The sequence below is a fragment of the Osmerus eperlanus genome, chromosome 2, assembly GCF_963692335.1.
Source record: "Osmerus eperlanus chromosome 2, fOsmEpe2.1, whole genome shotgun sequence".
Classification (NCBI taxonomy): Eukaryota; Metazoa; Chordata; class Actinopteri; order Osmeriformes; family Osmeridae; genus Osmerus; species Osmerus eperlanus.
The window spans coordinates 11,419,225-11,447,217 of record NC_085019.1 but is presented as its reverse complement, the minus strand read 5'-3'; the positions used below and the strand labels follow the sequence as shown (position 1 = coordinate 11,447,217).

Genomic DNA, 27,993 nt, shown 5'->3' with positions numbered 1-27,993 from the left:
TGTGTTAGCTGGGATTTGTAGTCAAAGCAGAGCCAGTGGATGTCGTGGGAGATTTCCTACTGTGTTAGATTTACTGCTTCAAATTGTAAATGGAGAAGATATTAAGAGTAAAGACAAGTTTCTTAACATCTGTGTTCAATATCGTCAATTATAATACGGGTGGATGAAATCAAGCATTCTGATTGGTTGAGAGGGAGTTCCGGGGTGTGCATTATTGAGCGATAAAGTACTGTGCGCCTTTTTACATTTACCTTAAAAGGGAAGCGTTCCATATTAGTGCGCACTCAAAAAGTAACTGTACACCTGTTTACAATTATGCTGAGGAGCGTTCCATATTGGTGCGTTATCAAAATAACGGTTAGATTGTGCGCGACCGTTATTCATTTCAAGCTTGACAGTAATCAGTGGTGGTTCTACATTGAATTACACCCAGGGCGAGACGCCCTTCGCGCCCCATTTTATAAAGATCATCAAGTGCTAGTACATTCATGGGGGGAGATTTCGCAAACGATTGGCTTGACAGTAGTGGAGTGCAAGGCCCGGTGGAAGAAACTGCGTGACAGGTAGAGCTAACGTTAAAATCCTCCTGGTGGTGGCTAATGAAGCTAACAACAGTCAGAATACAAATAAAATAGCTATTATAGATAGTGTTGTTATTTTAATAAAGGTCACTCATAATAGTAGCATGTACGTGTACAGGTATAACAAGGCAAAAAAGAGGATGGCGGGGAGAAGCGGCGATGCCGGAGGAAAGTGTGTCCCCGACATTTATATAAGCCTCTCATGGATGCACGACTTTGTCAGGCTCACCAACAACACCATGACAAACTTTCCGGAGACAGTGAGTATTATGATTGTGTCATAATGCTGCAGTCAAACATTACATATGGCAGGGGCAGCAACATTGAAGCTACTAGTTTGTTTACCCTTTAAATACACATCTAAGCAATCTGAAATGAGGCACAATGCTCGAAATGATTGGAATCATACCAAAATTACATTTCCTCTCAATGTGGTATTCAATAGCCTGTACAATGCTTATGAATTAAGGCTTGACATTTTACAATATTTTCCATTGCCTCCTAGTCAGAGAATGAAGAAACTATTAACAGGGAAGACTTGGATGCAATCTTCTCTGGGACCAGCACAGCAGAACCAGCTTCATCACAGCCAGCTTCTACACAGCCAGCTTTTACACAGCCAGCTTCTACACAGCCAGCTTCTACACAGCCAGCTTCTACACAGCCAGCTTCTACACAGCCAGATTCTACACGGCCAGCTCCTTCACAGCCATCTCAGCGCCGAAAGACGAAAGGCTCAGAAGAGGCAATCCTGGAGAGGCTGGAGGAGCTACGGAGGATCCGGGAGGAGAGACAGGCCAGAGCAGAGAATGAGGACAGTTTTTGGCAACATGGTGGCCAGCATGCTCCAAAAACTGCCTCCACAGAAGAAGAGCGAAGCAAAGTTTGCCATACACAAACTCCTATTTGAGATGGAGCAAGCAGGGCAAAATACAGAGGAGTAGTCTCACAATAAAAAAAGAAATCAAAGATTTTGATGAGATGTATATTATTATTTATTATTGCAGTATATTATTATTTATTATTGCAGTTATTGTTGTGGCGGGTGGGGATTGAGGAGACCTCTTCTGATGTGGTCAAGCTGCCAGGGTACCTGACCCTGTGTTGATTGAAAAAACATCTTGAGGTCATCCCTGGTGGCAACGGCAGCTTGGGATGCCCTCGCGTTTGACAGACGCCCAATATCCATGAGGTTATTGTCCCCGGCAACCCCAGTCTCCACTCCCCTGGCTGGATCTCCTGAGCTGCTGACACTGTGTCAGTAAAGTTTGGTGGGATATACCTGACAGATGAAATATGTACAAACACACATTATACAGGGTGATGAGTTGGATTATATAAGTATAACAAGGCTAGACTTTTAAAGATCTTTGATTCCTATTTGATTCCTGTTGCTGCTATTACACCTGAATTTATAATAATACCTAGTGGCCAAGGAGTTTGCAGCGTCTGTGTAACACAGGTAGTTGTGGAGAGCCGCACAGGCATTGACCACATCAACCACCTTCTTTGGATGGAACTCGATGGGCCGACCTAGGACCCTCCATCGCGCAGACATTATTCCAAATGGGTTTTCGATCACCCTCCTGGCTCTTGAGTGCCTGAAGTTATAGATTTTTTTACCTTCATCAAGATTGGTACCTGCATATAGAAGTATTAGACAAGAGACACAATGCTTTGTGTGATTTTCGTCAGAGGCAACTCTCATATTTAGAGATTTATTAGAGAATATTTCAGTCCATATTTGGGTTTAAGGGTCAATAAATAGGTAAATGTTCAGCATAATCATTTGAATAAATAAGTAATACATTTCCTGTCAAGTAATTTCCTATTATTTAGCCTAAACCATAGGAAAAGGAGGAACCAATTTTTCGTTCCGCTTGCGACTTATTGGGAATTATTTAATTGTTGCCGTCAGGATAGTTTTACCGGTGCACAATCAGAAGAGCCTCACGAGGTGCTGTGTTGTGTGCCTTCAACGTGAGGCCAGTAACAACAGGAATCTTACCGTAGGGACGCATCAGATTTGCGTGTAGGGGGAAAGCAGCATCTCCCAAAAAGGTGTGTGGGATAGGCACTGTACTTCCAGGAAGATCGTCTGGCGGAGGAAGATCGAGTGTCCCCTGGAGAAGCCCGTGCCCAAACCGACTGGCTTGAAAAATCCCCCCATCGCTCTGCCTCCCGTAGGCTCCAACGTCCAGCATGGTGAATCGGTACTGGGCATCGCAAACTGCCATCAACACCACGGAGTGTGTTCCCTTATAATTGACATATTCGCTGCCGGCGGATGGAGGGGCTTTGATCTGCACATGCTTCCCGTCAATGCAACCGATGCAGTTGGGGAAGTTCCACATCCGCCAGAAATCCCTTGATATCTCCTGGAACCCAGCTCTGGATGGGTAGGGGATGAACTCATCTTTCAGTGCCATGTGTATGGCCTGGCAAACTTCGGACACGATGCTTGAGACTGTGGCCGACCCTAGTCGGTAGCTAGCAGCCACACTCTGTTGTGAGCCCCCACTAGCCAGGATACGGAGTGTGACGGCCAACCTCTCTGCTACAGTAACAGGTGATGAGTGGGTGCTGGCACGCTGGATGTAGGGACGGATGCGGTGGACCAAATCGTCGAACCTACTGGCTGACATTCTGAAGTATCTGAAGTGCATTTCTGGGTCAATTTCCCTCATCTGCTTTACGAGCTGATACTCTCCCCGGCTCTCTCGACTCCTGTTAAGAGGACGAACACACCATCGTCTCTCCCTTCTGTGCCCCTGCTCTCTCGCTAACAGCAATTCTGTTAGTAATTCCTCCTCCTCTAATAAATCAAATTCCTCCTCCACTGACATGGTCTCTATTATTCCTCCAACCCCTCTCTCTCCCTCTCTCTCAAAATTAGCTGCAGCCATTTTCTTCGATTGATCACCTAGGCTACAAAGCGTTAACAATGTAACCATAGCTATGAATGTAACGGTAAAATGATTCTGTTTACGTCACGCGAACCTTGAGCACAGGCGACTGTTTGCCGAAGTATAAATGCAGCAGCCTGAGCGACACTTTTTTTTTCCGTCTGCGACCATTTCAAAAGTGTCGGCGACATAAGTATAAATTAGGCTTTATTCTATCGAGTAACTCGTAACTATAGTATAGCCTATACCCAGTGCCTACATTTGAATGATTTAGAATGTTTATGCCTAATGTTTAAATTAAATATTATTTTATTGAAAGTGTCCCATTGTCATTGTTGTTATTTTAAAGGCAACTTTTATAAAATGAGCATTGAGAATGAATGAGATGGTGCGAGATCTAGCTAGGCTAACAAACGTTAAATTCACAATGCTGTTTGTCCTTGCATAGCAACAGCCACACGTACGGGACTATTTTCTCTCGGCTACTGAAATGGATACAGAACCTTTGTTGGCTATAACTATTTTGTGCTAAAAGACAGCTTACTATTTATAGGGTTTGCCGGCCCTCCGCTGCGCGTCGGGCCTAACAACACCCTGGAACACGTACTTTATTGACGATAATGTACTGCCTCTCGTACCTAATTGCTTAATTAAAAGTTAAACATTTTCAGTTACGAAGCATTTGTTCGTAGGATTAACGCCAGCTGCAGCAAACTCTTACGTGACCCCGGTTTGGCTGTTCATGACGGTCAGCTATGAGTGTTGAGCCTTGATTTTTGCAGATTTCTGTGAAACTTGCTAAAAGAAAAATGATCTAGCTAGATTATGTACACTTTAAGATCAATGTACATACCTTCTTTGGCCAATTTGGTTGATTGTGGAAAAAAGTTGAACCGTTGGAGAGCCATCGCGCTAGCTCGATTATGAAAGAATTGCGTTTTCCCACTCACCACTTCAGTGGTTATAACTTTTAAACAAAATAGTCTATCTTAAATCTGTCTACTGTTCTGAATTCATCACAAAATTACGTACGTATCATAAACTCTAACTTGTCCTCTATCTTGTATTTAAAGTGGTTAAAAATTACGTTTTGTAAAAAAGTATTGCAGATGGAGAAGATTTTTGTCAAAATGGCTCCGTGAAATCGTCTTGATAAAGGATGATTTGCCTTACATCATATAAATATTTACATAATTAGAAAGCCCTACTTCTTGTCTTCAAAATGGTATAAACAGTTCAGGTATATTATTTGAAAAAGTGCATATTCAGGCAGGAAAGTGTTAAACTTTAATATCTTAAAAACTAAGTGTTATCAGTGAGAAAAGTGAAAGCTAGCTTAAACGGTGTGAAACTAGTTAGCGAGCAAAAAAAAGGGTGAGGAAAATTAATAATTAGAAGTATGCAAAATAACAATGGTGTTTTTGCTTTCAGCAAACACACAAAAATAATAAGTATGCAGAATAACAATAGTGTTTTTGCTTTCAGCAAACACACTAATTATCCATCCTTCACAGTAGATGGCAGTATCACTCGTTGGGTGAGTGCATCTCACAAACTGCATAGCAAAAGGGGACGGAACCATAGACGGAACAGTGTGCCGAGGTAGTGCGCACACACAACTGGACTTATTGATTGCTGTGTCAAAGCCCACCTCTTTTGCAATGTCGGCTTAGATAGTTTGGAAAGCAGTTCAACCAATACCATCAGTCGCACGCAGGACAACCCTTTATTTAACGGGCAGCTTTGGCAGTCGTTGTTCCGGTGTTTGATTTCATTTGACAGTCCACGATCGTACAACAAGGAATGTCCAACAACGGTGACTCGGCTATCGGCCTTTTGTCTTATGAGACGTTGGTGCATGCCTTGGCTGGTGCAGTGGTAAGATATAGTTCAACATAACAAATTTTATGTCTTATTTTATGTTTATTTACGTTAGGCTACATGTTGTCACCCAAGGCCAAGCCGAACACAGGGAACCGGTGTCGGAGAGGAAGTGGCGTTGTATCGTCTCATGACTGCCCCTGTCAAAGACAACACAGTAACTCACACTGCAGAATGCATTTGTTTCTAGGGTAGCATGACGGCGATGACCGTCTTCTTTCCTTTGGACACAGCCAGGATCAGACTGCAGGGTGGGTACATTGAGCATAGGCCTGGCTTGACTGCTTGCGAATTGGACTCTGAACAAAGGTCTCAAAGAACAATCTATTCTAGATTATCTATTTTTGCTGGACGGCCGATATGCAGCAGGTTCGAATGTATTAGAATATTCCATAGGTGAAACTAGAGAGGGTACAATTTCTGGGGAAATTGTAGGGTGTGCTTGCTTGCGTCGGTTGGACAGGGGTCCGTTTTTTAATGACAACTGATATTTCTGTATTTTATATAAAAATGCATACTTATTATTTATAAAGATTACATAGATTTAAAAGCACTTTTTTTTGCTGCTCATTTACAACTGAAAATACGAGTGAAGTGTAGAATGAAATGGATGTCTTCTCATTTCCCCTGCAAGAGGCAGCCTCATCGTTGAATCAAAACGAATAAATTTGACAGACCGGTGTACAAATTGACCTAATCTCTATGACTTAAACGTCCTTTTAAGTTTTTCCCTTCTCGTGATATTTTCATGCATTTAGCCTACTCATTGCATTCATTCATTAATAAAGAACCCCCTTTGAAGATTATTCTACGATGTTACCCGGCAGTAGAAGATGGAATCGCGATTCAAACAGTACCATCTGCTAACTGAAAATATGCCCCCCAAAACGTAAATAAGCTTGACATTTATTTAGTGGAAAATCGCTCATTCATAAAAAGCTCACTGGTAGCGATCATTGTAAGGTAACAACGCAAAATGCGATATAGCCCTGTGTGGAGAAGCTGCCCCGGTAAATTCTACTACTACGGTACAGTACTAGACTACTGCTGTGTTCATCTCGGTAGCGATTGCGTTGGTTGAATTCGATTAAACATTCCGTTGTACGGTTTAGGCTGAAATTTATTATTTTCATGAACAGATTGACAAAGTTTAGGCTGTGGCAATGAAGTTCAGGTTAGTAGTTAGATAGAATTTTGATTTAAGTAAGGGGAGTGCCGAACATGTTGTGTCGCCGTTTGACTTCCTAAACAGCTGTGTACTGTAGACTCACGGTGTTCCGTACAAACTCGGACGTATAGCGACTTCAAATGAGGCTGCAACGGTCAAAAATAAGGCTACAGCTAATCTGATAGCATCGTAGTTGCCGGAAAACGCTTGGCAACTTTCTGAGCTATGATTGACATGATGTTGAACCAATAATACACGTTAAAATATAAAAAAACGGCGACATCCGGCGTTGTTCGGAACATCATGAGTAGCTCACGGTGTTCCGTTTTCCGATATTATTTAACTCATGGTGTAACGTTTGCTTCTTTCCACCAGGGGTCCAACAGATGGAAACATGTTTAACTGACAACCACAACGATAAAACATTTAAAGACACTTGTTAGACACATATAAGAGACTTATGTGTTTATACTCATAATATAATATAAATATTATGCACATGTATAATATGGATACTATTATATGGATGATAATAATATGTATAATAACCTAATATACATTATTAGTATATACTATCCATATAAATTACCCTAAGTATGTATATTACGGACTATTCTAATTGCCCATTATTTTAATAACCAAATAAGTCACTTAGATTTGCTTTTGCTTGTGAAAGGCAACACATTACACTTTCTTTCATCGCTAGAAAGTTGGAATAGGAGCTTGTATTTGTGTGGTTGTAGGCAGTTATTCGCTAGCACACAGGTTTTCAGGGATACTTTATGGGAACACAGTGGAAGCTCCTGTGATTCTAGAGGTTACCCCTTACCTTGAATATGCGTGTCAAAATGAAAGCTGGTGGAAAGTTGGCGTCCGTCACAGGGTTCTCACAGGGACAAGTTATTCCTTAGGCTAGGCTACTTCTCAGCATTAGAAATACAAGGTGTTGTGAAATGGACAAATTGTATATGGACAAAGCCAACTTCAATCCATAATTGCATTCACTCTTTATTTCCATAGCTATTGTGGTCTCAAACTAGCATAACTACATATTCTACACATACATATAGAATTGTAAATCAATTGGAGCCCTGCCTTCAACAGAGAACTGTGAGATGTTGTGTTTAGAAATATATTAGGATCATTAGCTTCCCTGCATAAGAACAGGTACTGACAGGAGGCGCGACGAGAACGCTGATCCATATGCCCCCCCAAAAAACTATTAACATTAAAGTTGATTTTAAAAGATTAAACTGATTAAAGATTAAACTGTTGAAATGCAGAACATATTTAACAAAAACATTAAACAGAACTGGGTAAAATAGCCAAAGATAGCAAACATATATACAAAGTGCTAGATCTCACTGAGGAAGCACTTGGGGCAGTACCAGTCCCCTGCTGGCACACTTGCAATCCCCAAACAAGTGAGGTGGAACCAGAGCTCACAAAGTTCGCACTGAACCCACTCGTAGATGGCATCCTCCTCACCTGCCTCCTCACCTGAGGGAGGGGATAGGCTACGGCAGACAGCGCAGTGTCCGCCAAGCTCCTCCACTACTGCCATCTGCCTCTCCTTCTCTGCCCTCTTCCTCTCCTTTTCCTCCCTCTTCCTCTGGGCCTCCTCCTTCTTCCTCTGCGCCATCTCCCTTTTCCTCAGCACTTCTGCCTGTCTCCCAAGCCGAGCTTCCTCCTTCTCCTTCTCCTCTTCCTCCTGTCGGACCAGCAGCTCATTGTACTCGTCACTGGTGACGACCCGAGCACCAAGTGGTGGCCTCCTCCTCACCACTGGTAGCCGCTGGTCTTGACGGTTGGCCATCACTGGGGGCATTAAAATGTCTCCCCACTTGGCTGAGACCAGACCTGCTCGCACCAAAGGATTGGAATGGGCAGGTCCATGGCAGGTGCAGGTTCGGCAGCAAGGGGTTGCTGCAGGGGGGGCAGGGCCGGTGGAGGAGGCTGGGCCGGGGGCTGGGCCGGTGGTGGTCGCCGTGGTGGGGGCTGGGCCGGAGGCTGGGCCGGTGGTGGTCGCCGTGGTGGGGGCTGGGCCGGTGGTGGTTGCCGTGGACGGGGCTGGGCCGGTGGTGGTCGCCGTGGAGGGGGCTGGGGCGGGGGCTGGGCCGGTGGTGGTCGCCATGGACGGGGCTGGGCTGGTGGTGGTCGCCGTGGAGGGGGCTGGGCCGGTGGTGGTTGCCGTGGACGGGGCTGGGCCGGTGGTGGTCGCCGTGGAGGGTGCAGGTCTGACTTTGGTCAGCTGGGTCTTATCATACCCTCCCCTGTTGCAGGGGAAGAGGCCTGTCCTCCTGAAGGCTGCCCTGATGTTCTCAGGCTTGGCAGCCTTAGGCCAAGCTTCCTTAAGGAGGGGGGAAAAGTTTTTTCCCCCCAAAAAAACATCCCCCCTCACCAGGCCAAGACGGGCAGCATCCCGGTCAAAAATCCTCTTCAGAGGACCAAACACCCCCACATCCAGTGGCTGCATCACGTGGGTGGTGTGCGCAGGGAGGCACACAACCACCACCATGTTCTCCCTGCAGAACCGGATGGCTTCCCTGTTCTTATGTGGCTCCGCCTGGTCGACCACAAGGAGCAGAGGCCTCTCTGGGGGGGCATGTTTGACAAAGTGGCCTAACCACTTCAGCCACAGGCCACTGTCCATATACCCCTTCTCTGACCTGCCATAGATGGCACCAGGGGGACCTTCCAGGGCATATGGAGCACTTGGGAGGCAGCCAGAGAAGATGACAAAAGGGGGGATGTCTGCCCCTGCAGCACTGATGCAGCTGTGCACAGTGATGTGCTCCCGGGTGGTGACTTGCTGCCTGTAAATGTGCTTTTTGCCTTTCGGCGCCAGCACCCGCTCCCTGGACTTGGGTTTGTCCCCAAACCCCGTCTCATCGGCATTAAAAACCAGATGAGGTGTCGTGTGGAAGCCGTGCTGGTGGAATATTGGCTCATAAAGATCAAAAAAGCCATCGATGGCTTCTTCCGTGGCCGCAAATACCCTGGCCCTGTCGATGTGGCTGGGGATCCTGGTAGACAGCTCCGGGTGGCGAGCCCGGAACCGTGACCACCAGTTGTCACTCAGGCCCCGCTCCAGATTGACCAGAGATGCCCTCCCTGAGGCTTTCACCATCTCCAGTGCGTACACCTTTATGGTGGCCCGGCTCAATGGCCACCCATGGTCTGCCATCCACAGGGAGTACCTTATGAGCTCCTCTTCCTCATCCGGAGTGATGGCCAGGTTGGTGTGGGGCCCATGGGTGTACTTACCAGTCACCCAATCCTGGAGGGTTGTGGCAGGCATGCCACTTTCCTTGGCCACTTCCCTCACACTCCTCCCCCCCCTCACCTCTGCCACCCTTACCTCCATCTCCTGAGGGGTGTAGGTCCTCCTCCTCTTGGACTCTTTTGATGTCATAGCTGTAGAAATAGACAAAGAAAACGACAATCCTTTATTCAGGCCTATCACACATTGTGAACACACGTGTGGATGGTGGTGGAGAACACCAGGGGACTAGACCTAGTGCTTCACATGTCCTGACAAGGGACACAGACAGGAGAGCAATCTGAGAATGATAACTAAGCTTTATCGTTTGTGGCATAATAGATGAAGCTCCAGTTCTTCTAGATATTGTTTTTGCTGGTGCGCCACAGTTAGGCTACAATACAGTATATTGATGATCATATATATTGATCATGCTAAGTCTACTAATAAAGGCAGAAGACACCACAGGGATTTGAACCCCGTCCTGACAAAGCAGGAGTGCCACCACTGGAGTCAAAGGGAGTGCCACACAGTATTAGACCCTACTGTACCTGTTTTCTATTTCATAATATATTAAATAAGGTTGACTATAGCATCAGTAATAACTGTTCAGTAATTGTATTTTAAGTAAGAGAAATATCACGTCCTAACAGTAGTGTTCAGTCTAATGATTTTAAGTTGCGGCTGCACAAGACGCAACATGACAGTTAAGGTTTCCTGAGGTAATTTTTTTTAAATAAATGGTCTTATTGGGTAGTTTTGATAATGGTTGTAAAGGAATACATTGGCATTAAATAAAATAAGATCAGTTTGACGTAATTCAATACATAATAATACATTTATATTGGTTTCACTCAAAAAGACGCGTCATGACAGTCAATTTTCCTGCGGTGATTCTAGCATTAATCCATCGCGTAATCAAGACTGTAACAAGTCATTTTAAAACTACAAATTGTATGAAATGATACGTCAAAACATACTTTAAGATGTTTTTGTTTAATTTAGACATTTGTAAGTTGATAAAACAAGGCTTAGAGAGCAGTTTCCCTTACGGAGATACGGCTCCGCCTAGCTAATTGCTATGCAAATTCCTCTCCCGGCACCATTTTTAAAGACCATGATTCAATGGTAGGGGGAGCTTCGCTACTTACTGTGATCTTGTTGACAGCAGAAGTCCAACTGATGTCAATTTGATTTGGCTGGAAGCGGGAGAAAATTAACTTTGTAACAGTATCGATTACACATTTTGCCAGGAAGTATTTTTTATTGGCTGGCGTGTTTTATGTGACGTGTACGGAACACCGTGAGTAAAAGTTGTGTACGGAACACCGTGAGTCTACAGTATGTTAGATGTTTTTGTCGTGTGTCTCGCGTAGGCTACAGCGTTGCAGTGATACACTGGATTGAAACCACAGGTAATGATAATTTCACCCACAAATCGTTTACTTGTAATCTAATGTCATAATAAATCCTACAACGAAAATGTATATGTGAGGAATGTTTATTTTAACGATTGAAAACAGATACATCATAGACCACTGTAGTATGTGTTGCCTGGGCAACAGAGGCTAATGTCATGATGCTAATATTTCAGTGAAATAGTAGACTACCGTTTCCGAAAGTAGATGTGGGCTTACTTCCTTAATAATATCAGCTAATATTGTACATTACACATCACAATTGTGTGTCATATCACAAAGTAAAATGAGTAAATAGTTAGCCTAGCTATCCCCCAAGTTAACAGATGCGAAACGAATGTTCTGCTACAGGTAGTCACGCGTGTTTTCGTGACGTTAGTGACGTAGTGACGTTAGTAACGTCAGTGACTGTGGCTAGCAAATTAGCCACCGTTAGCTTCACCTTTCGCCACAAAAACTTAACTTAAGCCCAAACCATGCAACGGAACGTAAATTCCAATAGAAGCAACGCAATCGCTACCAAGACGAACCTTTTGACACCGCCGTTGTGTATGTAGGCCAAATATTGACTGAGTTTTAGGGGGGCGAAAAAAAAAAATAAAAAAAAATAATAATAAATATATATGTGAGAGAACAAAGGTTGTGCTCTCGCCGAAGGCTTGAGCACACCCAATTAAATAGGAAGCCATGCTCCCCTTTCTCTTCTTTCAGTGGATGAAAGTCGGAAGGCCCAAACCACCCCCGTCATTCTGGTTGAAATAGCAAAGGAAGAAGGCGTGTAAGTTGCCTACTGAAGTAGTAAACATGGAGCACAATAATTCCATTCACTGAGTTAATCTTCACACCACCCCACCATAATCCAATTACCATAGTTTGATTTGATCTATCAACAGTAATATTGCTTTTTACAAACATGTACATGGCCTTGATTGTGCTGCTGTGTTTAGAATTTTTTTCTATAAGCTTTGGAGTTTAAACAAGTCAATTCATGTTTATAAGGCTAAACTAAGATTGATCAGAAATGACTCTATATCCTCTTTTCTGCATCAGGTTGTCTTTGTACAGAGGCTGGTTCCCTGTTATCTCCAGCCTGTGCTGCTCAAACTTTGTCTACTTCTACACCTTCAACACACTTAAGAAACTGATGGTGTCAGGCAAGTCCAGACCGAGCAAAGACCTGCTTATGGGCTTTATATCAGGTGAGAACACCCTGAAGTTATCAGTTCATGACCATAATTTCAGTGTTATCCAGACCTCTCTTGATAAGTGGTCCTGCTTGGTTCCACGTATACTACCGTTATCTAATTTCTTTAGAGTTGTGGTTAAATGAGGCAATTAGCATTTGAAAATAGATGTCGCCTAATTACAGCTACCTCCTTAGGTGCTGTGAACGTGATCCTGACCACACCCATGTGGGTGGTCAACACTCGGCTGAAGCTACAGGGGGCAAAGTTTAGGAATGAAGACCTGCATCAAACCCACTACAAGGGCATATTTGGTGTGTGTCTGTGGCCAACACTATTGGTCTCCTATTGGTCTAGTTCATAATACAGATAATCTGTGTTGTTTTTGTCTGTTTTCTGTCCCAGAGAGAAAATAACTGAAACATCTCTCCAGATGCTTTTTCCCAGATCATAGCCAAAGAGGGAGTGGGGACGCTTTGGAATGGTATCCTGCCTTCTCTGGTTCTGGTGTTCAATCCTGCCATGCAGTTCATGTTCTATGAGACCATGAAGAGGAGGGCTGGCCGAGGAGGGAGGAGGGTGAGAGAATGGGAGAGAGTGGCTGTGTTCTAATACTAGGAGAGCTTTGTCGCATTACCTGTCTGCTTCTTTGACCTTGTTTCTGTTGAATTGATAAGATGGTTTCATACTGTTCCTTCATCTGTCAAATTAGGTTGCTTAGAACGCACAAATAGCAAGAGGAAAGAACGGAGAGAGGGGGACATAGAGAAATGTTCTAGGGATGGGGATCGATACCCGGTTCTGTAAGGACCCGGTTCCAAATTTCTCAAAACCCGAAGATTAATAAGGTCCGAGCTTATCGATACCGTTATCGAGACTAGGTAATATAATGTAACTTATGTCTCAAGAGATAAGTCAGGTCATTTAAATCAAATCACTGGTGCACAAACACATCGACTGTCTAATAAAATTGCTAAATTCAATCGAACCGGAAAAATTATTTACGAACACAGTCATTGTGTGAGTAAAGACTAGCCTCCCCCGCCCTGCTGCTGATCATTCAAAACATAGTCACCGGGAGCATGGCTCTGTGGGCTGCTTAAGCATCTTGTTAAACAATAACAGAGACAGAACAACATAGGGATGAGATAAGGAAGGGTTGTTTGGTTTGCTGGTCATTTAGCTATATCAGGTGCCTTTTGTTGAAACGTGTTAAACTTTTCAATTCAACTTTATTTCGACATGTATACAATACTAGGAATTTGATTTGGTATTCTCCATGCAGGCTATAACATCACAAATATAACAACAAGACAAAACTGAAAAACAATACAAGGACAGATAGTACCAGTATGAGCAAAAAATAAAAGAGTGGAGGTAGTGCAACAATAGTAATGTTAAATAAAGTGCCATAAAGTTCATGTGTAAGAGCTATTTAGGAGGGCTATTGCTTGGGGGAAAAAACTGTTGAGGTGACGTGATGTTTTGGTCATGATGGCCCTGTATCGCCGTCCAGAGGGGAGACGGTTAGAGAGACAGTTGGCAGGATGTGAGGGGTCTGCCGTGATCTTTATTGCTTTCCTGAGGGATCTGGAACTGTGAAGGTCCTTGATGGAGGGAAGGGGGCAGCCGATGATGCGCTCTGCTGCCCTTATGACTCTTTGGACCCTGGCCAAAGGGCAGAGACAGTCATACCAGACCGAGTGAGAGGATGTAAGCACACTCAATGATAGCCCTGTAAAACTGCACCATGATGGGGGGGGCTGACCTGTAGTCCTCTCAGCTGCTGGAGGAAGAACAGGCGCTTTTGACCTTTCTTCACTAATTGAGTGATGTTATTGTCCCATTTTAGTGTGTTGGTGATGGTTGTGCCTAGGAACTTGAAATGCCCTTTTACAGTGACAGATGAGTTGTTGATGACAAGTGGAGGATGTGTCGGAACCTTTTTCTGAAAGTCCACAATCACCTCCACTGTCTTGTTGACATTGAGCTCTAGGTTGTTGACTGCACACCAGGACTCTAGATGGGTGACCTCCCTCCGGTAGGCAGACTCATTGTTGTTAAGGCCGATTTATACTTCTCCGTTTTTACGGAGACGGACACAGGGAACGCCCTCTCCGACGAGGAATTCCCTCTCCGAGCCCCTCGGAGAGCTCTACGTGCACCTCCTGATTTTCCTGACTATCCGTCATTTTACGGATACCCCTTGGCTGTGATTGGTCCGTATTAAGAACCGCTTGCGTCAGGGGCGGGGTTGCCGTGATGGCTGTGATAAACAGGACGAACAGAATCCTTTGACCGCCATTGCTGTAAGTTTTTACAATTCATATTTCAGCTAAACAGTACATGTAAATCAGCATCTGAATTAAAATGTGACGAGAAATTGGCAGTGTAGTTGCTGAAAATGTGTGTATTTTATTGATGAAACGGCTAATTTGTACATTTGCTCCGACTTCTTGATAACCTAGGTAAATAAACACTCGATGACGACTTACAAAAAACCGTTGCGCCACCTACTCTTCTGGCGGTGAATTGTTTTCAGCACCCACAGCCTTCGGAGTACTATAAATTCAATCAATCCATCTGTCCGTAACGGAGTCGGAGAAGTATAATTCGGCCTTTACTGATGAGACCTATCATGGGGGTGTCGTCTGCATACTTGATGGTCTTGACAGACGGGTCACCAGAGGAGCAGTCGTTGGTGTACAGGGAGAACAGCATGGGGTACAGCACACAACCCTGAGGGGCACCGGTGTTAACTGTGCGGGGCTGTGACAGATGCGGGCCCAGCCTGACAACCTGTTGGTGAGAAAATCTGTAATCCATAAGCAGGTGAGGGGGTGGATGTTCAGATGGGTCAGTTTGCTATGGAGGAGGTCGGGAATGATGGTGTTAAAGGCAGAACTATAATCCACAAACGGGACCCTTGCAAAGGTGTTCCGATTGTCCAGGTGTTGTAGAATATAGTGAAGGGCTATGTTGATTGCCTCGTCTACTGAGCGGTTAGGTCTGTATGCAAATTGGAGGGGGTCCATGAGGTGGTCAGTGAATGCTTTGAGATAGGAGAGGACCAAGCGTTCAAATACCCTCATGACTACAGAGGTGAGGGCGACCGGTCTGTAGTCATTCAAGCAGGTGACCTTTGGCTTTTTCGGCACTGGAATGAAGACAGCAGATTTGAAGCATACAGGAACACGGCATAAATTAAGAGACTGGTTAAAAATGTCCGTAAACACTGGAGCCAGCTCGCTGGAACAGTGCTTGAGGGTAGCAGGTGACACCATGTCCGGCCCACACGCTTTCCTGGTGTTCTGACCTTTGAAGAGCCTCCGAACCTCATGCTCAGTGATGACCAGTGGAGTAGGTGAGGTGGTGGCATGGGGAGGGGAGGTGGTGGCAGGAGGAGGGGAAGCGGTGGGGATGGCGGGGGGGACCCACGCGGTGCTTCAAACCTTGTGCAGAACACATTGAACTGGTCTGGTAGATTTGGGTCGTTAGAGGTTGGGGGGGGGGGGGCTTCTTCTTGTAGCCCGTGGCAGATTGTAGGCCCTTCCAGACAGCACTGATGTTCTTATCCCCGACCTGTTGTTCAATTCTTGCCTTATACACCCCTTTAGCATGCTGGATGGCTTTGCTGAGGGCATATTTGGCTTTGGTGTACGCGTCCTTGTCTCCGCTCCTGTGGGCCACCTCCTTCTCTCCTCAGTAGCCTCACCTTATTGAACCACGGTTTATTATTTCCATAAATTACAATGGATTGTCTGGGGATGCAGAGTTCCTCACAAAAGTAGACGTAAGATGAGCATGTGTCTGCATACTCATCAATGTTATTGCATGCCAGCATAATAGCTGCCCAGTCTGTAATGTCAAAACAGGTTTGTAGTGATTCAGTTGCAACGGGTGTTCGTTTCTGGACAGATCTCTTACCGTATTTTACGGAAAATAAGACGCGGCTTGTACTCCGATTTTACAGTTTTCTTGTGCTTGTGCGGCTTATATTTCGAAGCGGTTTATACTCCGGTTTTACAACAAAAAAGTGGCTTCTCTCAAGATCTCTACTGACCGTGCAGCTAATTTTATAACACTTGAACGGGGGCTTATTACTTGAAAGAGAAATTATTTACTGTTTTCTCAGTTACACTATCAGGGCTTGGAAATACAGTGACTTGCTAAAGTAGGCAAATGGCTAGTAGAACATAACATTTCATAATAATTTCAGTTAATCAAACAGCTGCAAACCCAGTGAAATGTTATAGGCTAGGCTAGCTAGCAAAATAACGCTAGCATCGCTAGCAACATTACTAATTCAACTTTAGTAGTCAAACCAGCTTTTTGTAAATTCGTTTTAGATATAATTGTATATGATAGTGTGGACAATAAGACACGGACGCGGTCTCTTTTCATAACTTGAATTTCACCACTGCTCTTCTTGACATCGCCATTCGAACAGCCTTCACTGATTTCACGTAATGCTTTCAGCATCAAGCCTACGGCAACTCCCGAGGGACAAAACACCCTTGTCCGTTGTCACATAGAAAGGTCTGCTACAGTAGGCTATCCTCAGGATTTGCAAGCTAGCTGAACTTATAATATATCTAAATAATTTTGTAGACATAACAATGGATTCTGCCACTAAATGAGTGACTTGGATTTATTTCTGGACATACTATCCACAACCGAAGTGTGTTACACAATGCTGTAAGATCGCCTATACTCGTGCATTGCACTTGGTACCCAGAATGCCCTGCGGCAAGCTGAAAAGCTACTAGCATTGTTTGGAGTTCTATTGTTGTGTTCGTTCTGTTTTGATATGTAATGCTATGGTCGATTGTTTAGATAATTTGTGTTCACCCTGATTGGGAATGTGGTCTAATTAGATCGCTATCCACCTTTCCATTGCCGCAATGCGGTGTGATTCGGCACGTAATCAATTTAAATCATTGGTTCTGCCTAATATAAGCCGGCTCAACGGTAACATTGTGTGCTTACAAAGTGCGGTTTATATTCCGGTGCGGCTTATACTTCGATTTACAAACACGTTTAACCCTTGTGCTGCCTTCCGGTCACATGACCGGAAGGCAGCACAATTTTATTTTAACCCTGATGTGGGGGGTCTGAGACAGCCCGACGGTTAAAATAAAATGCTTCACTTTGTTTTTGTATGCGGTAAAATTGTCGCAATACGACGGTTGTTCCCAATGACTGATGGGTCAGAATGACCCGAAGATAACACAAGGGTTAATCACAGCATGATCGCCATTGCCTAATGGAGCGCACGCGCGATATGCCTCTTTGATGGTAGAATAGCAATGATCAAGAGTCCGTTCTCCCCTGGTGGCGCAGCGCGCCAGTTGATGGTATTTTGGAAGTTCAGATCTCAGATCAGTGTGGTTAAAGTCACCCATGACAAATAAAGTGGAGTTAGGGAACTTGTTTTCCACCTCCGTGATCTGATCTGCTAAACGTTGCTGTGCAGTGTCAGCGTGCGCCTGGGGCTGGACGTAGACACACGCAAGGATAATGGATAATATTTCTCTAGGTGAGTACAAGGGTTTGCAGTGTATCACCAATCCAGGTCGGGGGAGTATAATCCAGCGATGACTGTTAAATCGCTGCACCACTTGTTACTCACATAAAAGCAGTAACCTCTGCCTTTTGTTTTCCCGGTGACTGTTGCATCGCGGTCTGCTCTAAAGAGTTGATAGCCGGGCAGGTCCATCGCCGTTTTCATAACGTCTTGTCAATGTCACTTTTTGTCAACCAACCAATCACAGTCATTTATACTAGTTACTCATCTAGGTTGTGGATAGTACATCTGTAGTGGACAATTGTAGATTTAGCCAGAGCCAGGATCCATTGTGCCAATATGTGCTCCTTTTATCCAGCCTCCTCCTGAGAGCAAAACGTTCCCCTTGTTCTATTTGACATCTGTTTTACTTAAGTTATTGTTATAAATGTTGTTCAGTAATCTTGTTTACATGGTGTTGTGTGGTTGCTGCTATTCATGGGTTTCAGTCACGTGACTTTTTTGTTGCGGCCGGCATCTTGGTGACCAATTCGAAGCCTCTCCTCGGGTCTCCTCAGTGAGAATGAATGATGTCGCACACGAAAATAGCACACCGTACCACCGACAAAAAGCAACAATATTTTTATAAGATAGATACTTTAGGTTTTGATCCTTATATACTGACAAGTGAACTGCTTACTCCACTAAAGTATAGTCAAAACCAGCCAAATTTGACGTTTGCTGACATCTATATTTACCTCGTCCACAATCCCTCTCCATACACCGGGGAAGCCCTTAAGGCATTTAAAAGCACCGAAGCCTACCGCTACTTCTCATCAGGATGGGTTAATGATCCCAAAATGTATCATTCTGGAGATGAAGAAAATGTTCTTTATCATAGGATCAGTGGCAGTCTGTTAATCAAGCGATATTAACATTACACAAATAGCTTTTATATCACTGAACTGAATTGCCATCAGATTATGTTGTAATATCAGTCACATCAGGACATCAAATGAAAAGTAGTTTAGCATACTAACGCCACTCCAACAAGTAGCAACATAACATAATTCAACCATATAACTGTAGCCGAGGGTTTTATATGCTATGCTAAACTTAGGTTTGGGCTTTAAAAGAAGGATACAGGCTTCCAAGACGGCACTGCACGTCTCACTTTATTTAACTCACTCCGCCAGACCGTCAGAACAATGACTCCTTGTCACAATGAAAGCTCATAATAAAATACCTTACATAACTAACGTTACTAATGTAAATTTATATCAACGTTGTTCTGGACAGCTAGCACAATGATGGCTGTCCAGAATACATGCTCACATTTTAAATTATGTTCTGTAGGAGTCCAGTGATACCTCTTGATAGCAGCAATGCATTTCTCATGACGCTTAGGGTTTTTTGGGACATTGTAAAAGGTAATTTATGTATTTGAGATTTGCTGTTATCACAGCCCACAGCACAGCAGATAGACGGCATCTTGCAATTCGGTCCCCAAGATGGCGCCGCGACCATTGTGTGAGGTCACATAAAACCCATCACGTGACTTTGCTGTTTACGTCGCCATTTTAGCAGAAAAGTAGTGGCTAAAATGAACGGCGCCAGCACGGATTTCAACCTGTCCGAGTTCACTGCGCACTTTAATTCAAAAGACATATAAAGCAAAACTTGATCGATTAAACATTAGTGATCCATATAATGCTCCCGGAGTTATTTTTTACGACCTTTAGGAGTGAAACGGAAGGCTTCCCTGACAGTCTGTATCCAGATATTTAGCTACAACTATCAACTTTCATTCGTCCTAATCTAGAGTCTTTGAAAGCCTACAACAGCCTGGAGGGATATAAATGGACGCAGATTAGTGATGAATATTCAACTTTGAAGTCTACCTGCTACACATTGCTATGTGTAATGTTAATGCAGTCAGTTTTATAACTTGTATAGCTAGCTAGCGTTAGCTAGTCTGTAACGTTCGTCAACGGTTAGCTACTAACGTTAGCTAACGTACATTATATCAGTGCACTTTTCATCACAAAAATGCCATTACATATTTATTACAGATAAGTCATTCCAAGAGACTGAATGATCCTCAGTTGAAGCCATGGGCGGTTGTCAGGAATTATGGGGTTCTTCTCTCTGGATCTTAGGAATCCTATAAAATGCTCTCCCTTTATCTTTTCCCCGATGGTTCAGGCATCCTGGCGCACAGCAGCTACCCACCATGTTGAATCAACGTTTATTGAAATAGGCAGCAAATAGGGGTTATGCGGAGCGCCCAGCATTCGAACCGGAAAACAGATGTAATCGTTTCCGCTTCTCACTTCCGTACACATCTGCAGCGCTAGGTGATGCAAAGAACTTATATTGACAGAGAAGTTCAAGCATTTTATAAATTATATTACTCTCTACATTAGGCTAAGTGTGACAGGTAAGAATAAAGTGATGAGTTTATATAACGTTATAATAGCCTAACGTTAGACCGTTTCCCAGGAGGTAACCTAACGCTAGCTCTACACATTACAACGTTAGCCTACAGTACATACACATAAGTTATCAATGAAATATATGAATTCAGCAAATTAATTTAAGATCATTTTAATTTACTGTCATATCCATATAAATCATTATTCTGGTTTCTATGGATAGGACCTGCAGTTCCTAGAAGGAATTAAGTTTACTAGCCTACTACTAGACCAAAAAAACGTTAAAATTAGCAGGTGCATAAGATTACGCTACCGACAAAATTCACCTGTCAGGGTCTTTGGGAAAGCGATGAAAGGCATAAATACTGTCACATTGGTAGTTGTTGCAGTTGATTGCCGAACACTGCGTTCTTTGAGTCCACTTGGACTTCATTGTCATATTGTGTCTCTTTCTGTGTAACTGTTATAACTAGCTAGTATGTAACTTTGTTACTATTAGTCCAGGCAAAGTAGCGTTTTACGACAGACTAAATGTAATTTTTTTAAATTTTTGCAGCTTAGATTATTTCTATGAGGTGTCCAGAACAACATACTAAAAGTCCTAAGAAATCCTAGTTGAGGAAATATGTTAAATTCTCATCAATCCGAGATGTGTGCCAATAACGCCAGGCAACATTACACCCCAATGGGGCTATTTTTTTCCTTTACTCCTATCAAAATGAAACTTTACACACTGAAACTACCCATGACAAGTAACATTGTTTGTATTACAAGTTCTTTAAAAATGAATGTTAATATGCAAATGAGCTATACACGAATCGAATATGCCCAAAATACACCCAAATAGGCTTAATTTTTTCCTTTACTCCTACCACAATAAAACTTAACATAGTAAAAGTATACATGAAAAGTAACTTTTTTTGTATTACAAGTTTCTTTTGAAATTAATTTGAATATTCACATGAGCTCCACACTTATTGAATATGCTCTAATTTGAATAGGCAGAAACACCATTTATATGACATACATCGGCCCAATCTTCATCCAATCATCCTTCTGCCAATGACCTGATGGTCATTATTGGCATAAATCTCCCATCCAAAACATGCCACCCCCAGTCTTTTGGTCCATATGTTCACTTTCCCCTTTCCACTCCATCATTTGGTAAAAACTTTGCAGCTGTTGACGTTGTAGGGATAGTTACATTTATGCATTTAGCAGACGCTTTTATCCAAAGCGACTTCCAAGAGAGAGCTTTACAAAAGTGCATAGGTAACTGATCATAACAACGAGATAGCCCCAAACATTGCGGATAGCCAAAACATGAAGCATACATTGTGAAAAACCAAATAAGTCCCAAAGGGAAGAACCATAAGAGCATGTTTAGACAAGTTACTATTAAACAACATCAACTTCAGAAGTGCAAGAGTGTACCTGTATAAAAAGCAAGCAACAATAATATAATTCACAGCGAGTACAATAACTTTGTCAGTTACAACTAACCAACAAGAGTAACAAGTCTCTCAATAAGAGTCATTGTGATCCTGGAGGAAACTAACATCAGGTCCAGCCAATCATTCCTAAGTACCGGAACAAGTGCGTCTTGAGCCTTTTCTTGAACGTGGGAAGACAGTCAGTGTCTCTGATGGAGGTGGGGAATTGATTCCACCATTGGGGGGCCAGACAGGAGAAGAGCTTGTGTTGGGACCGGGCACTCTTGAGCGGTGGGACCACCAGACGGTTGTCAGAAGAAGACCGTAGTTGGCGGGTGGGGGTGTAAGGCTGGAGGAGAGACTTGATGTAGTCGGGTGCAGTCCCATTTACCGCTCGGAAAATAAACTGAGTCTCCACTATATTACGCTGCACCTCAAAATGCTTCTGACCTTAGATCACAATACTTTCTTTTAGCAATTTACAATTTTTATTGCTGCATACATAGCCTAACTCTTACATATACAGTACATTTGCCTCAACCCTTACTGTAGTTCTGGGCTTGTGCTATTGTTTTTCAGTTTCTGTGCAGGCATGAACAGGGGGGACAACCTGGATATTGAGCTCTGAGTAATGAGCTGTCTGAAAGAGCAGTGTCATTACACACTGCTGTGCCAGCTTTGCACAAACACTGACTGGAGGTCATGACGACAGGTTCTGAATCACGTAGCACTATCTGTGTAAAGTACACAAAGAGACAATTAGACCAACATTGATACTGATGTATCCTTTCAAGTGTTTTTGAAGTGAATTTTGCTACTATTCAGATACCGCTGAATTAAGAATTGGCCTAGTAAAGTTGCTGGGGTAAGTTTGTTGACAAGGGGTTTCCTACACGTCTATTACAATACGAGGTGAGGTATACCATACCAAATATGTTGCAATAGAAAGATTTACTGTCAATCAACTTTGCCCCAATTACCTTACTTCTCCACTAACAGGTAGACTATAGCCGTTTATCAAGTGTCTCAGAAGAATGTTTACATAGTCAAGAACATGTTCATGGTCAAATGAAAGCTGGTGGACAAGAAGATACAGCATTCATCCATTCAGTACTTTTATCATTATTCTAACAATATTTTAGAAATCTGAAACACCTGCCAGAACAGCAGTCTACATTAGACCTACAGTCGACACATTAGACCTACAGTCAGATGGATTACATAACGGTTGACCAGCATAAACACACAGGACATCGTAGTAATTATACTGTTGGTACTATAACCCCATCGCTAAAATGCAGTCTTCGTTTGACTGTTTTAATCGTCTGCGAGCAAAAATAAAAGACTAAACTACTGATAGCATACAAGTCTAAACTAACTACTGATAGTTAGCTAGGCTAACACTATCGCTATATCCGATGCCATTAGCAAAAGCTACATATATTACATTTATAATTATGAATAAATGAGGAGGCGTAAAACTTAAATACATTGTCTAACAGAGTACTCGGGGCTCTGGACGTCCGTTTGGCAATACGGTGTACATCGGAAATTGTAATTAAGGGTAGCTCCTGTAAACACCGAAGGTGGCCATTACTACGCTGTGTTTACCTCAGTAGCGGACGGCCGGAAGTAGTTACATCTGTTTTGTAGAACCCGGAAGAATGTTGCGCATAACCCCTATTAAACTATGTATAATATGTATGTAAGTATATATGTATGTACACTCTGGCGCTCTCATAGACGTATATATTAATAGACACAGCTAGATTTTTCTTCCAAGATGGCGTCCCCATTCATTTCTATGAAAAGTGCTCAGTGGCGCAGTGAGGCAAGCGAGAGCGCGAAATGGACTGCGCCATCTTTCCAGACTGACTCGTCCGGTCTTGCGCAGAAGCTTGTTGCTAGCTCCGAAACTCGTGCATGCTTGCAACTAGCTGTACACGTCATACTTTGCGACAACCAGTCGCGAGCTTGTGAGCTGGAGCTAAGGCATTGCAAAAAAAATGTCAGAATGTGGTACAAGTCCGATCAAGAAGCGGATAGATGTGAACTTTACGAAAATCAATACTATTAGTACTGTAGTATTATACGTGCAGGGCCTATACGTTGTTCTTTTTTCTTCGTGTTTTTAGTTTGACTGCTTAAGTATTGTGTCGGATTAAAAAAACTGTAAACTTGAATATCTGGCTCCGTCGTTGTTCTAGCTCGGCAAAGCAAACTAAATTAAGTCTATGCAGGGCCGGGGTGGGTAATCGGGAAAGTTCCCGGTAGGCCGCTTCACTTTTGGGCCGGTGGGCCGCTTCACTTTTGGGCCGGTCGAGGATTTTTTTTTTTTTTGACATTTGGCAGGTTAGTCTATCTTAAAGTAGGCTACACACGTTCCGCATTCTGACCCCTCAGCCTCTGCATGGGTTGTACCATGTGAGGGAGTTCTCCCCTCCCAAATAGAGTTGGTTGGGTCCATAGCGCGTCTTTTCCAAAATGTTTTCTCAGATCGGCTACCGATAGCTGGGACGGGCGGCCGTACCGTAACGATACGCGTCAGGGAGGATGGATGGGAGCAGGGCCGGAGTCTGTTTATTTTACATAAAGCTCAAAAAACTATTTTGCGCTCAAATAATGGCCAACATTTTCGCTCGCGCTCTTTGCATGCTCGCATTAAGTGTAGAAGTGCCTATCTTGCACACATCAAACTCACATCAAACCCATACGTCCTAGGTTGGGGCAAAGCTCCGAATGTTTACAACGTCTGGCTCCGTGCCTGATTAACACTCGGATCGTTAAGCAGTCTCAAAAATTGTATCAATATAAAAAATAATACAATCCCTTTCTGTAATCATGATACCCCCCAGAAAGGTTCACTGCACCCCCAGTCAAAGCAGGCTGCATCCGTCCCTGTTTGGTATACAAAAAAAGGGCCGGTCTTGGGCCTGAAACTCCCGGGCTGAAAAGTGGCCCCACTCCGGCCCTGAGCCTATGTTACTATTATAATGATGATGAGTGTTGCTATTACTAGCTTATTGTGAATGCCATTGTGGTGTTAACTGACAAAGTTCTAAGAATATAACGACCATAACAATATTGTGGTTATCAGACATGATTTATACATCTTCGTCTTTGCTCCAGAATAACATGTCAACAATCTATAATGACGCCGTAACATGCCACGATATTATAACTAATTATATTGGGCTATAATTACTTTCGTCATGCCATGAGCATAATAGCGTTCATTACAAAAGGGTTAAATCTGCTTTAAAATAACGGAAATAAACTCTACAAACAACCGTCATGTATGTGTGCAACCATTTGTAAAACTTCCTTGTTCTCATTCAGTTCAGGTAAACCAGCAATTTGCTGATGTTCCCTTTTGTGCTTGTCCCGTTTGTATCCGCGAGCACGTTTACAGGCAACTTTTCTTGACGTAAACAAATAAATGGGGTGCTAGTTTACCCATTTCGGATTGGTTTCGAAATTATTCTATGAAAAAGCTAGTATTATGAGCCAGGTTCAAGAATCAAACAAAAATTATTGGGAGAGATAGTTTTAGATATGTTGACTGGAGTTAATAGAATAAAAACGACCGGACGAGTCAGGTAGCAAATCGGAAATGCAATACCACCTATATCCACCGGGGCCGTTGCCTCAAGTCGAGGGGTGGGGGTCTGGGCGCTCCACTTGGCTTTCCACTTTCCTGCCAAAATGGCGATGACCGGTGCTTGCTGGGAGTGCATGACGTCAACTCCCGGAGCTCTATATGTTTAACATTTGCCAAATTCATTTATTTAGATGGTGGTTAGCTCAAGCTCACCCCAGAAAAGTATTGATAGTGGTATCGATAAAGACTTGTATCGTTAAGCAGTCTCGAAAATGGTATCGATATCTCCAAAAATTAACGATCCCCAGCCCTAAAAAATTCTCAAAATTTTGTAGAAAGTAATTCAGTCAATGTCAGGCTTAAAGATAACAACACCATTGTTTGGTCTACATACAGATTTCCTCTGTCGAGATCTTTCTCATTGGAGCACTTGCCAAGGCTATTGCTACAACAGCAACATATCCCCTGCAGACAGTCCAGGCTATTTTGAGGGTAAACAGACATGCATTCACACAACATACAGTCCAGTCTCCATTCAATGGTGTCAAGTTTTATTCTTATATCTATCTATATACACACACGCTAATTTAATAATGATTAATCAGTCATTAACATACTCAGAGACACTTTTCCACCTCAGTTTGGCCAGTTCAAAGCTGAAGGCAAGGGTGGTGTATTTGGAAGTCTCAGAAATGTTATCTTCCTCCTAATGGACAGAATCAAGTGAGTAATGCTCACTGAACTCTTGCCTACCTTTCAAAGTGGCAGCAATCTGACATGGTTATGATCACAAAGAATCAGTGATTGTGAATAGACCTTTTGTCATGGTCTTGAGTGGCATGGTATATCACTGCTGGGTGTTGAGGATGTCTGTTCTGTCTTTGCAGGAGACATGGAGTGCTGGGCCTGTACAAAGGCCTGGAGGCCAAGCTCCTTCAGACGGTACTAACGGCTGCTCTAATGTTCGTAGTGTATGAGAAGATTACAGCTGTCACCTTCAAAGTCCTGGGCCTGAACAAGAAACTGAAGCATTGAGACTTTTATCTGACAGGTTATTTTCAGGTGTTTTGATTCAGGACTGGCATTTTTTACCGTTGAAGTCTTTCATAAATCATCATAAATCATCAGACAGAATCTATCAGATGCGGTGGGTCTCAAAAGTCTTTGCGTGATTCCTCACATCTTTTCCTTTTGTGGAATGTGACAGGTGCTTAATGGGAAAGGGCTGAGGGGGGAAAGGCTTGAGGAAAAACCTTCAGCCCAACCTTCACAACAAGATTCAGCCCGACGGTTTCCACTCCCACTACCTCTCTCTCTGACTCACAGCTTTTCTGACTGCATTGGTTTTCACTACTCTGCCCTCATCAGCAAATCAGATTTATATTATCTAGATTAAAATAATTGTTGGTGGCTGGGTGGTGGGAATCCTCAAGTTAGATGAATAGTGTGCCAGTATGCATTAAGTAAGCAAGTATTGCTAACAAGCATTTCTTTGAAGATAGATTTGTTACATTATACTTGAAACGTGCTGGCTGCACTTTAAACCTCATAAGCTTATTTATGTGGCATAACCTGTCATTGATGTTGGTTGTCTAACATTAGATTTAACTTGAACGTGCACTTATGACCTTGTTTTAAATGTACAGAGCCAAGGAGGTGGATGGGAGTGATAGAGGCAGTTTCATGTTCATTTCAACCATCCGCAGCATTGCATCTTAAGCACTGTATACCTTGGTACATCGCACAGCAGCATAGCCGCGGGAACATATTTTATCAGGGAGGTGCTGGGGAGGCTTAATGTTGCAGGGCAGTGCCGCGGTGGTGGATTTTCAAGAATTGTAAATTCTCGTGCTGTCAGCAGGGGGTGCTGCAGCACCCCTAGTTCCTGCAGCCATGCACAGCAGTACAGATCACTGTCAGCCCCCTCCAGAGGAATGCAACCCTATTTAGAAGGAAGTGCCAATTTATCAACCAGCCGTGACAAATTTGGTGCCTATGTGCTAGACAGCTAGATCAAACAATAGTTTCTCTCCTATTGACACAGGAGATGGGAAATGAGACATGCAAGCAGCAGTGAAGGACCAATAAGATTCTATAGGTGCTCTCCTCTTTAACTTTGTGTTGCCTTTTGTGTTTTGAACCCATTCCTATTTGCACATTTAACAATGCAATTTACACTTTTGATGTCAGTTTTCCAGTTTTAACTTAAACATGGATATCATGAAGCTAATTCTATATGTTTCAATATTGGTACAATGACAGCTGACTTTTTAAAAATGAAAAAATCATTCAAATGTATTCAGTTTGCAAGCAGATGCATTACCGAGACAGTTGACTGCAATCTGCAAACCAAATCTACAATAACTGTAGGGGCATTAATAATTTTAGAAGGTATTACTGCACATTAACATTACTACACAAAACATTATAGTCAAAGCTGTTTTCAGCAATGTTTGTGTGGAGTGCCTCCAAATGGAAAAACCATGGTTTGTGAGACTTCAACTTTTGCACTTCAGCATGTACCACCATAGATGTTACATAGATCTCATTTAGAGAGACCACCTCCTATCCTCTGGACCTTTTATGTAGAAAAGCTAATTTACTGCCTTCAGTGCCTT

The 27,993-nt window shown here is 43.2% G+C and overlaps 2 protein-coding genes across 4 annotated transcripts; one reads left to right on the top strand and one right to left on the bottom strand.

Annotated features, from left to right (window-relative positions):
* Positions 1-1,348: 1,348 nt before the first annotated feature.
* LOC134013131 (putative nuclease HARBI1) lies at positions 1,349-3,700 on the bottom strand. The gene is made up of 3 exons (XM_062452925.1): positions 2,590-3,700; positions 2,006-2,222; positions 1,349-1,863 (listed from the first exon to the last, which is right to left on the bottom strand). The coding sequence occupies exons 1-3, from the start codon at positions 3,533-3,535 to the stop codon at positions 1,596-1,598; spliced, it is 1,431 nt and encodes a 476-aa protein (XP_062308909.1). The 5' UTR covers positions 3,536-3,700; the 3' UTR covers positions 1,349-1,595.
* Positions 3,701-5,101: 1,401 nt separating this feature from the next.
* On the top strand, positions 5,102-26,513 carry slc25a17l (solute carrier family 25 member 17-like). 3 transcript variants are annotated; one of them, XM_062452967.1, is made up of 9 exons: positions 5,102-5,365; positions 5,559-5,619; positions 11,928-11,994; positions 12,267-12,370; positions 12,598-12,714; positions 12,834-12,979; positions 25,772-25,867; positions 26,016-26,098; positions 26,263-26,513. In XM_062452967.1, exons 1-9 carry the CDS (start codon positions 5,291-5,293, stop codon positions 26,408-26,410), a joined length of 897 nt encoding a protein of 298 aa, XP_062308951.1. In that variant the 5' UTR covers positions 5,102-5,290; the 3' UTR covers positions 26,411-26,513. The 3 variants fall into 3 exon arrangements, with proteins under 3 accessions (XP_062308951.1, XP_062308950.1, XP_062308952.1); XM_062452966.1 differs by having other exon boundaries at positions 5,109-5,365; positions 12,267-12,415; XM_062452968.1 differs by lacking the exons at positions 5,559-5,619; positions 11,928-11,994 and having other exon boundaries at positions 5,109-5,365; positions 12,267-12,415.
* Positions 26,514-27,993: the final 1,480 nt, after the last annotated feature.

Coding starts and splice junctions, on each gene's coding strand:
- LOC134013131 (XM_062452925.1), bottom strand. CDS start 3,535: ATGGTTACATTGTTAACGCTTTGTAGCCTAGGTGATCAATCGAAGAAA. Junction 2,223..2,589: donor AAATCTGATGCGTCCCTACG/GTAAGATTCCTG, acceptor TTCTATATGCAG/GTACCAATCTTGATGAAGGT. Junction 1,864..2,005: donor GCAAACTCCTTGGCCACTAG/GTATTATTATAA, acceptor TTCATCTGTCAG/GTATATCCCACCAAACTTTA.
- slc25a17l (XM_062452966.1), top strand. CDS start 5,291: ATGTCCAACAACGGTGACTCGGCTATCGGCCTTTTGTCTTATGAGACG. Junction 12,980..25,771: donor CTGGCCGAGGAGGGAGGAGG/GTGAGAGAATGG, acceptor GTCTACATACAG/ATTTCCTCTGTCGAGATCTT. Junction 26,099..26,262: donor CTCCTAATGGACAGAATCAA/GTGAGTAATGCT, acceptor CTGTCTTTGCAG/GAGACATGGAGTGCTGGGCC.